At 58.4% G+C, this 10,744-nt stretch overlaps 1 protein-coding gene across 1 annotated transcript in view; it reads right to left on the reverse strand.

Annotated features, from left to right (window-relative positions):
• Nucleotides 1-4,736: 4,736 nt before the first annotated feature.
• The window catches only part of LOC113940394 (low affinity vacuolar monovalent cation/H(+) antiporter-like), a 14,958-nt gene continuing 8,950 nt past the window's right edge, over nt 4,737-10,744 (reverse strand). Inside the window, 9 exon segments of the mRNA XM_027631534.1 lie at nt 4,737-5,139; nt 6,561-6,669; nt 7,311-7,389; nt 7,621-7,715; nt 7,915-8,063; nt 8,758-8,870; nt 8,966-9,003; nt 10,212-10,330; nt 10,416-10,515. Of these exon segments, the coding sequence (XP_027487335.1) occupies nt 5,066-5,139; nt 6,561-6,669; nt 7,311-7,389; nt 7,621-7,715; nt 7,915-8,063; nt 8,758-8,870; nt 8,966-9,003; nt 10,212-10,330; nt 10,416-10,515 (876 nt within the window). The 3' untranslated portion in view covers nt 4,737-5,065.

Genomic DNA, 10,744 nt, shown 5'->3' on the forward strand with positions numbered 1-10,744 from the left:
AACTCCACAGCCAGATCCTGCTTTTCCTGGCTGTGATTTCTTAACCCTTTGTCCCATTCCATTTGAATGGAATTTTTGGGGTTGGAACTCACCCAGACTCCGGAGCAGCTCCTGATTTTCCTGGCTGTGCTATCCCTATGTAATTCCCTCTTTTCCCATCCAGGCTCTATCCTAATTTGTCCCAGTCCCTTCTAATGGAATTTATGGGTGAAACTCCTCCAAAATCCAGAGCAGCTCCTGGTTCTCCTGGCTGTGTAATTCCCTCTCTTCCCATCCAGGCTCTATCCTAATTTATTACCACTTTTTCCCATTCCATTTGAATGGAATTTTTGGGTGAAACTCCTCCAAAATCCAGAGCAGCTCCTGGATTTCCTGGCTGTGATTTCTTAACCCTTTGTCCCCGTTCCATTGGAATGGAATTTTTTGGGGTGGATCCCTCCCGTTTTTCCCGGGCCCTCCCGTGATTCCGTGTCCGTAATTCCCGCAGGCCGGCTGCATGTACGTGCACGGAGGGGTGGTGAACATCCACGAGAACAAACGGACTGGCTCCCTCTTCAAGCTGTGGCTGGTGGTTCCCAGCCTGCTGGAACTGTGCTGGGAAAAGCTCCTGGAATATTTCCCCCACTTGGCCGCCCTGTCCCGGCCTCAGCTCCTGCACCTCGGACTCACCCAGGGACTGGTGGAGCGGCTAAAATGAGGGAGCTGCTCCCCCCTCCGACCCCCCCCAGAGATTCCCTGTGCTGCAGAACCCCCTTCCCAGCCTTATTTATGGACACCCTGGATCGGTGGGAATGCCTGCCCGGAGCCTCCATCCCGCAAATCCGGCGCCGCCTTCCGGGACCTTCGGAGCCCTGTTGGGAAAACAAACAGACAAACAGACAAACAAAAAAAAAAAATCCCCTTTTTATTTATGGAGCTCCCACATCCCAAAACCTTCCCTGGGACTCATCCGACCACCTGGGATTAATTAGGGAGCTAATTAAGGAATGTCCACCCGCGCTGACTGACGAGGAACGGTCGCCGCACAACCACCCCCGTCCAGCTGCTCTTTTCCCGGGATAACTCATCCCTCCCTCTCGGCTGAGCTCCCCCTCTCCCATCCCAACAACCCCTCCTGAGCTCCCCCTCTCCCATCCCAACAATTCCCAACAGTCCCTCCTGCTCTTTGCACGTGTTTCCCGGGCCGTATTCCCGCAGCTTTCCCCGGAGCAGCGCTTGGAAACAACCCCCCCTTGCCCCTCCTTGAGAGAGGTTTCCTTGGAAAACCAGAGGGAAAAGCTGCCCTTCCATGGAGCTGGAGCAGGAGTGGGGAGGGAGAAGCTTTGCCTGAGGCTGTCTTTGAACCTTTCCTGCTCATGGAATGAGCCCCAGGAAAACTCACCCCGTGGATTTCGGGCTCCAAACCCCCCCCCCAGCTCTCGGCCTCTCCCGGCTTTTCCGCTTTCCCTCCTTCCCACACGTCATTCCCAGCCCTTTTCCTCGTGTCACCACCGTCCCTGCTCCCTTTAAAACCGGTTTTAAGTGTGGAAAGGCCCAGGAAATCCCGGGGGGAAAGAGCAGGGAGAGGGATCCAAGGGAGCAGGGAAGGAGGGGCTCCATGCTCTGGACCTTCAGCTCGGCTCCGGAGCCCGGAATTCCCGCTAAATCCTTCCTTTCCCGTCTCAGCCCATTTTTTTAAGTGCCTTTTCTTTTAAACATCAGCTTTTCCCGCTCCCCCAGGGCTGGGCTTCCAGCTCCAAACTGGGCTTTTAGTTCCCTTTCCAGAGGCTGCATTCCCATCCCAATAAACCGGAGCGGCGTCTCCGCGGCACCGATCCCGAGGGTCCTGCCTGCTGCCGTCGCTGCCATCCCGGAGAACTCACCATCCCAAAAAAAACTCACCTTCCCTGGGCCTGGGTGGGGGTTTTCCTCCTTCTCCACCTTCACTTCCTGCTTTTTTTCCCCCTCCAAGGCTCAGGAAAAATCGAAGCTGAGGCTTCCCGGGGCGCTTCGGAGCAACAGGGTCCTTGGGTCTTTTCCTTGGAATTGGGAGGTTTTGGATCTTGGGGGTCTTTCCCAACCTTCATGATGTTGTTCCAACCCCTTTCCCAGCCTCCCTGGCTGCAGATCCCGCCGATCCTGGCTGGGGAGCTGGATCCAGCCCCCCCTGGCAGCTCTGGGAAGGGTTCCTGGTTTGGGATCCTTCCATCCCAAACATCCACCTTTGCCTTCCCGGTCCTGCCAGGACCTTTTTCCTGGAGCATCCTGCTCATCCCTGTGCTGGTTCTCCCCTTCCAGGAGCATCTCCCACTGTTCCCAGGATCATCCAAGCCTGGATATCTGTGAGCCAGCAGCTTCCTGAGGCTCTTTCCTTGCTCTGGAAAACTCCAGAGCTTTCCTCCGAGGGAGGAAAGCAAAGCCCCTCTCTCCATGATTTTTGGGAATCTGGAGAGGTCCCAGCCGGTTGGAAGGTGGGGAATTTCGGGAAGGGCGAGGAGGAGGAGCCTGGAAAATCCAGGCCTGGTAAAATCATGGAAAAGATTATTCCAGGAAGTGTTGGAAAGCAGCTGGAGGGACAACACCCAGCACAGGGTCGGGAGGGGAAATTCCTGCTCATCCCACTGATTTCCTTCTGGGACAGGGAATCCCACCTGGCTGGTCCAGGAAAGCCAGCAGGTGCAGTCTGTGGTACTGCCTCTCCCAGGATTCTTCTGGAAAAGCTGTCCAGGATACAGCTGGATAAACACACCCTGTGGGAGGTGAGCAACCTGCTCACGGACTGGGAACAGAGAATTCCCGGGAATGGGGGGACACCGGGCTGGCACCGGGCACTGGGGGGGTTCCACGGGGCTCCATCGTCATCCCAGGGCTCTCCAACATCTTCCTGGGCCACGGGGCTCCAAGGAAGGCCAAGTTTTCCAACTTGGGAAGGAGCTGTTGGCTGCCTGAGGGCGGGGAAGGGTCTGGAAGGACCATCCCGGGAATGTCTGAGGGCACCGGGATTGTCCAGCCTGGAGAAGGGGAGGGAGACTCACCGGGGTCTTCAACATCCCTGTGGGACCCTCCACCCACAGCCTGGAGCTGCTCCCACCGGGAAAACCATGGAATAAACACCCAGGGATCCCATAAATCGGGTAAAGGCCTCACCCGCTGCTGGATTTCCAGGGATTGCTCCCATTCCAGCACCCAGGTGTGGCTGGAGCATGAGGGGATCTTGGAAGCTGCTTTTCCTAAAACAGGGACTTGTTTTGGGCTCCCAGTGGAGGGTTTGCTGGGATTCCTGCTGGGGGGCTTTGGGAAGGAGAAAAGCTTGGATTACAATTCCCTAAGGGAAAGGATCCAGCAGCGATGGAGAGGAGATGGGAGCAGCCACGGCGGGGCCTGGGATGGGGACAGGACACAGGGAAAGCCCAGGAATTCCCTGTTTCCCTCAATCCCACGGCACTGAGCGGGTTCTCCCACATCCACCCTCCCATCCCACCCTTTCCCATCCCTGCCCAGGAATCCTCCCAGACCATCCATGCCGGTGCCAGGATTGTCCAAGCTGGGAAAACAAAGCAGTTTCATTAATCCCTAAGGAGCTTCTGCTCCCGGGAATCCCGGGGGGATCCCAGGACATTCCAGAGCCCAACATTCCCATGAGCAGCACTGCCATTCCCAGCTTGGATCCCCATGGAGCTGGAGAGGGAAGGGGCATAGGAGCCTCCTTACCTGTGTCCTGGGATCTGCCAGGGCTTGGGATCGGGTTTAAAGCTCTGGTACTAAACCAGCCCAAGGCCCGGCTTTGTCCTGTCCCTCATCCCAGCACTTCCTGCTCCTGGAGGGAAACATTCCCAGCCCGGGAACAACACCCGGAGCATCCCCCTGGACCCTGGGAGCAGCTTCCCAAAGGGCTTGGGAAAAGCCGGGAATGAGGCGGGATCAGGAGCTGGGGCTGCTCCCTGGGGGTTTGAAATCCAGGCTGGGAGAGCTGGGGGGGTTCCCCTGGAGAAGGGAAGGCTCCAGGAAAACCTTGGAGCCGCTTCCAGGGTCTAAAGGGGTTCCAGGAGAGCTGGAGAGGGACTGGGGACAAGGGATGGAGGGACAGGACACAGGGAATGGCTTCCCAGTGCCAGAGGGCAGGGATAGGTGGGATATTGGGAAGGAATTGCTGGCTGGGAGGGTGGGGAGGGACTGGAATGGAAATTCCAGAGAAGCTGCCCCTGGATCCCTGGAAGTGTCCAAGGCCTGGATGGAGCAACCTGGGACAGTGGAAGGTGTCGGGGTTGGAACTGGTTGATCCCAAAATCCCTTCCCACTCAAACCATTCCAGGATTGTTGAAGTGCTCCGGGAGCTCCCGGGAGCTTGTGCCGAGCTCAAACAATCCCCCATCCCAAAAAACTGTTGGGGGGGGAGGCAATCCCTGACTTCTCCCTGGGAGAGCCTGGAGAAGGAAGGACACGGCCTGGTGGACAAGGCCAGGCTGGGAAGGACTTTGGAAGGACTCCAGGCTGGAGCTTTGGGAAGGCCCTGGAGAAACCCAGAGCCCGGTGGCGCTGAGACAGAGGACATGGAATGCTGACGTGGAATGCTGACATGGAATGCTGACATGGAATGCTGTCCTGCTCCAACCAAGCCATCCCCAAGGATCATGGAAGGAGAGCCCACCCCGTGTGTGGTTTGTACAAAAAGTGCTTTAATGCCCAAACTGCTCCGAAACCCCCCGGGGCGCCTCCGAACAGCCCCCTCCCCATGATCCCAAAACTCCAACTCCCTCCCTGGGATCACCTTCCCCAGCCCCTTCTCCCAGTGCAACGCTTCCCAAGGGAAGGGTCTGTCCCGGGAACCCCCTTCCAGCCCCTCCTTTTTAGGGATAACGTCCCTTGGGACGCGCCAGGGGGGCTGGAAGTGCCCCTTGGGAAACTCCTCCGTGACTCATCCCAGGAGCAATTCCACGGCCACCAACCCTTCCCACCCTTCCCAAAGCCCCCCCTGGAGGGGCCGGGCGGCAGCAGGAGCTCTGGGAATGGTGCTTCCAGCCCGGAGCCAGTCCCTGAGATCCCGGAGAACTCCTGGAAGCCGCCGCGGGTCGGGAGAGGCCGGAGCTCAGCAGCCACTGGGAGAGGGGGCGAAGAAGTAAACGGCCAGGAGGATGAAGTAAACCATCACCAGCACCGTGCCTGGGGGGGACACCACGGGAGGGGGGAGTTATTCCATGGAGAAAGGAGGGAAAGGGATTGGAGACCTCCTGGGGTGGCCTGGATGAGCCCCCTGGGGAGGGATTTCGTGGGCCTCTGCAAAAATCCCAATTAAAAGGGATTTTAAACCATTTTAAGGGTTAAATGGGAATGATTCCCCTTGGAGCAGCTCCAGGATGGTCAATCAAGACCCCAGGAGAGCAGGTGGGAGGGAGTTATTCCATGGAGCAAGGAGGGACATGGATTTGAGTCCCCTGGGGAGGGATTTCGTGGGCCTCTGAAAAATCCCAATTAAAAGGGATTTTAAACCCTTGTTTAAGGGTTAAATGGGAACAATTCCCCTTGGAATCGTTCCAAGAGCTCAGGAGAGCAGGGGGGAGGGAGTTACACCCCAGAGCAAGGAGGGAGGTGGTTTTGGGGTCTGAATGAGCCTCCTGTGGAGGAATTTCATGGGCCTCTGCAAAAATCCCAATTAAAGGGGGATTTAAGGGCTTTTTAAGGGTAAAAAGGGATTCCCCTGGGAGCTGCTCCAGGATGGTCAACCAAGAGCTCAGGAGAGCAGGGGGGAGGGAGTTATTCCATGGAGCAAGGAGGGAAGGGGATCTGAGACCTCCTGGGGGTTCTGGGTGAGTCCCCTGGGGAGGACTCTCATAGGCCTCTGCAAAATCCCAATTAAAGGGGATTTTAAACCATTTTAAGGGTTAAATGGGAGTGATTCCCCTTGGAGCAGCTCCAGGATGGTCAACCAAGAGCTCAGGAGAGGAGGTTGGAGGGAGTTACAACCTAGAGCAAGGAGGGAGATGGTTTTGGGGTCTGGAAGACTTCCATGGGCCTCTAGAAAATCTCAATTAAAGGGAGTTTAAACCCTTTTTTAAGGGTAAAAAGAGATTCCCCCTTGGAACAGCTCCAGCACCTCCAAGGTGCCCAACCAAGACCCCAGGAGAGCAGGGGGGAGAGTTACTCCCTGGGGTAAGGAGGGAGGTGGTTTTGGGGTCTGAATGAGCCCCTGTAGAGGACTTTCGTGGGCTTCAGCAAAAATCTCAGTTAAAAGGGGTTAAAAACCCTTTTTTAAGGGTTAAATGGGAGTGATTCCCCTTGGAGCAGCTCCAACATGGTCAACCAAGACCCCAGGAGAGCAGGAATGACCCCAGGAGAGCCCCCTGTAAAGGACTTCCACAGGCCTCTGCAAAATCCCAATTAAAAGGGGTTTAAACCCTTTTTTAAGGGTGAAAAGTGAGGGAAGATTCCCCTTGGATCAGCTCCAGCACCTCCAAGGTGCCCAACCAACCCCAAAGGATCGCTCAGGTCACCCCACACCAGGAGCTGCTGTGCCGAGGATCCCCCAGGGGTGGATCCAGGACCCCCCCACCCCACCCCACGAGCCACGGGGCCACCCAGGTCACCTTGGAAATAGTCACATTTGCCGTCCATGAAGATGTAGTTCATGAGCACCACGCTGAACATGCTGGCGTAGACGTGCAGGTCGCTGAACACCAGCGTGAAGTTGGTGGGCTGCGGGATTTTGGGATGAGGGGGATGAGCGGGATTTGGGGATGAGCGGGATTTTGGGATGAGGGGGATTTTGGGATGAGCGGGATGAGGGGGATTTTGGGATGAGGGGGATTTTGGGATGAGGGGGATTTTGGGATGAGGGGGATTTTGGGATGAGCGGGATGAGGGGGATTTTGGGATGAGGAGGATTTTGGGATGAGGAGGATTTTGGGATGAGAAGGATTTTGGGATGAGGGGGATGAGGGGGATTTTGGGATGAGCGGGATGAGGGGGATTTTGGGATGAGTGGGATTTTGGGATGAGGGGGATTTGGGGATGAGGGGGATTTGGGGATGAGGGGGATTTGGGGATGAGGAGGATTTTGGGATGAGGGGGATGAGGGGGATTTTGGGATGAGGGGGATTTGGGGATGAGGGGGATTTGGGGATGAGGGGGATTTGGGGATGAGTGAGATGTCCCCAGCCCCAGCGGGGGGGTGTGGGGGGTCTGTGTGTCACCCCTGAACCCCCTCCCCGTGCCACCCACCGGGGCAGGGGACATCAGACCCGCTGTGAGACACCAGGAGTGGGAGTGTCCCCTCCCCGTGTCCCCCTGTGTGTCCCCAGCCCCGCGGGGGGACGTCCCCCGGGCTCTGCACTCACGTAGAAGATGGTGAAGAGCACCAGGATGGGGATCTGGAGCATGCAGACCTGCACGGCGATGCAGCTCCCGATCTCGATGCTGGGGGAGGAAGGAGGACTCGGGAGCCGCCCTCGGAGCGAGGGAAACCCGCCCCGGGGGGAACCGGCCACGGCCCATCCCGCTCTGATCCCGCTTTTGGAGCCCCCTCGAGGGCAGGTTGGCAAGATCTGACCCGCCAGGGGCTGGGCAGCCCATCCAGGGCAGCGGGAGGGACCGGGAGAGGCAGGGGCAGGGGCACCAGCCCAGAACCCCTCCCTGGAGCCACCTCACCTGAGGCTCAGGTTGTTCTGGAGGGCGAACTGGATGCCGTTGACAATCTCTGGCAGCTCAGGCACCATGGCCAGCACGGTGACACCGATGAAGTACTGCAGGGGACAGGGGACACCGGCCTGGTCCAACCACAGCCTGCAGCTCCCCGGGGCGAGCAGCAGCTCAGCACCTTCTCCCCACGGCTTCTGGGGCTCAAACCGCACCCTCAGGGCGGGTTCCCAGCCCTGACTGGGGTGTCTTGGTCCCCAGGGTCACCCAACCCTGTGTCCCCCGCTGTCCCCACGCCCGTCTCACCTGGGAGATGGTGGAGTTGGTGAGGATGGGGCTGATGTGCTCCGTGGCCAGGTCGGCACAGGCCGACATGCACAGCGTGGAGAGCAGCAGGATGACCAGGGCACGCCAGCGGGACCAGTGCACCACGGGGCTGGGGTGGTGGCCTGGCACTGGGGGGGACAGAGACACACACTGGGATCAGGGACACACTGGGACCAGTGCACCACAGGGCTGTGGTGGTGTCCTGGCACTGGGGGGGGACAGAGACACACTGGGACCAGTGACAGTGGGACCAGGGACACACTGGGACCAGAGACACATTAGGACCAGTGCACCACAGTGTTGGGGTGGTGTCCTGGCACTGGGGAGGGACAGAGACACACACTGGGACCAGAGACACATTAGGACCAGTGCACCATGGGGCTGTGGTGGTGTCATGGCACTGAGAGGGACAGAGACACACTGGGACCAGGGACAGTGGGACCACAGTGACAGTGCACCACAGGGCTGTGGTGGTGGCCTGGCACTGGGGAGGACAGAGACACACTGGGACCAGGGACACACTGGGACCAGTTCACCATGGGGCTGTGGTGGTGTCATGGCACTGAGAGGGACAAAGACACACTGGGACCAGTGACAGGGGGACGAGGGACACACTGGAACAAGGGACAGTGGGACGAGTGCACCACAACACTGGGGTGGTGTCCTGGCACTGGGGAGGGACAGGGACACACTGGGACCAGGGACAGTGGGACCACAGTGACAGTGCACCACGGTGCTGTGGTGGTGTCCTGGCACTGGGAGGGACAGGGACACTGTGGGACACCCTGGAGCACCGGGAATGGGGCCTGGGGACACACTCACTGTGGCAGTCGCTGACGTGGATGTCGTAGATGTGGGAGTGGGTTTTGAGGGTGAAGCAGAGCCCCACGAGGTACCCGGCGGGGAGCAGCAGGGACACCGTGTACACCAGGGGTCTGTGGGACACGGGGGACACGTCAGGGCCACCAAGGCCCGGCCTGGAGACCCCCAGGGAGCAGCAGGGATGGGGGAGCAGGAGCAGGACACGCACTGGACGTGGCTGTAGTAGAGGGTGCCGTTGTTGTCCATCTGTGGAGAGAGCACCGGTCAGTGGGGACATGGGGGACAAGGGACAGCCCTGCTGCCACCCCCCAGCACCAGAGTTGGGGGGTCAGGGCATCCCCAGCCCCAAAACTCCCGTTAGAAAATCCCAGAGTGTTCTGAGCTGGAAGGGACCCACAGGGATCATCAAATCCAGCTCGTGGACATGAACGGCCACACAGGGACTGAACCCACAACCCAGTGCAGCACCAGGCTCTGACCCACTGGGTCAATCCCAGGCCCATGGTTAATCCCAAACCCAAACTGGAAGGACCCACAAGGATCATCAAGCCCTGCTTATAACTGAACAGTCCATACAGGGACTGAACCCACCACTTGGCATTGTAGCACCAGGCTCTGACCAACTGGGTTAATCCCAAACCTGTGCTTAATCCCAAACCCAAACTGGACCCACAGGGATCATCAAGTTCAGCTCATAAATGAATGGCCATACAGGGACTGAACCCACCACCTGGCATTATTAGCACCAGGCTCTGACCAACTGGGTTAATCCCAAACTTGTGCTTAATCCCAAGCCTGTGCTTAATCCCAAACCCAAACTGGACCCACTGGGATCATCAAATCCAGCTCGTGGACATGAACAGCCATACAGGGACTGAACCCACAAGCCTGGCACTGCAGCACCAGGCTCTGACCCACTGGGTCAATCCCAGGCCCATGGTTAATCCCAAACCCAAACTGGAAGGACCCACAAGGATCATCAAGCCCAGTTTATAACTGAACAGCCCATATGGGGACTGAACCCACCACCTGGCATTTTAGCACCAGGCTCTGACCCACTGGGTTAATCCCAAACCTGTGCTTAATCCCAAACCCAAACTGGACCCACTGGGATCATCAAATCCAGCTCATGGACATGAACAGCCATACAGGGACTGAACCCACAAGCCTGGCACTGCAGCACCAGGCTCTGACCAACTGGGTTAATCCCAAGCCTGTGCTGAATCCCAAACCTGTGCTGAATCCCAAAATCGAGCTGGACCCACAGGGATCATCAAATCCAGCTCATGGACATGAATGCCCATACAGGGACTTGAACCCACAACCCCGGCACTGCAGCACCAGGCTCTGACCAGCTGGGTTAATCCCAAGCCCGTGGGTGACCCCAAGCCCGTGGGTGACCCCAAGCCCGTGGGTGACCCCAAGCCCCCTGCCAGGCCCCCCTGTCCCCTCACCAGGTCGAAGTGACAGTTGTGACACAGGTAGTGGCCCAGCGGGTTCTGGGTGACGTTGTGGCACTCGCCGCACACCAGCTTCCCGTAGACCTTGGAGAAGAGCGTCGGGGCAAAGACTCCTGTGGGGACAAAGGGGCACGGGGTGGGCACCCAAACCCCGGTGGGACCCCCCAGAGCTGGGGACACACCCGTTTACCCACTGACCTCCCACGGAGAGGAAGAGCAGGGCGGAGCTGACGCCGGCGGAGCGGCTGTTGAAGCGCTGCTCCTGGTGCCGGATGCCCCCGATGACCATGCACAGACCCTGGGGGGACAGACCCCAAAAACCCCTCAGGGCACAGCTACACACCCAGGGGGGAAGGGACACACCAAAAGGGGGAGAGGGGGACCTGCCAGTAAAAGTGAGGAAGGGGACCCATCCCAAAAGAGGGGGAAGGGGGACCCAGTCCAACAAAGTTGGGAAGGGACCCACCTATAAAAGTGGGAAAGGGGGACCCACCCCAAAAGAGGGGAAAGGGGGACCCACCAAAAAA

This window comes from Corapipo altera, unplaced genomic scaffold, assembly GCF_003945725.1.
Source record: "Corapipo altera isolate COAL_440 unplaced genomic scaffold, ASM394572v1 131044, whole genome shotgun sequence".
Classification (NCBI taxonomy): Eukaryota; Metazoa; Chordata; class Aves; order Passeriformes; family Pipridae; genus Corapipo; species Corapipo altera.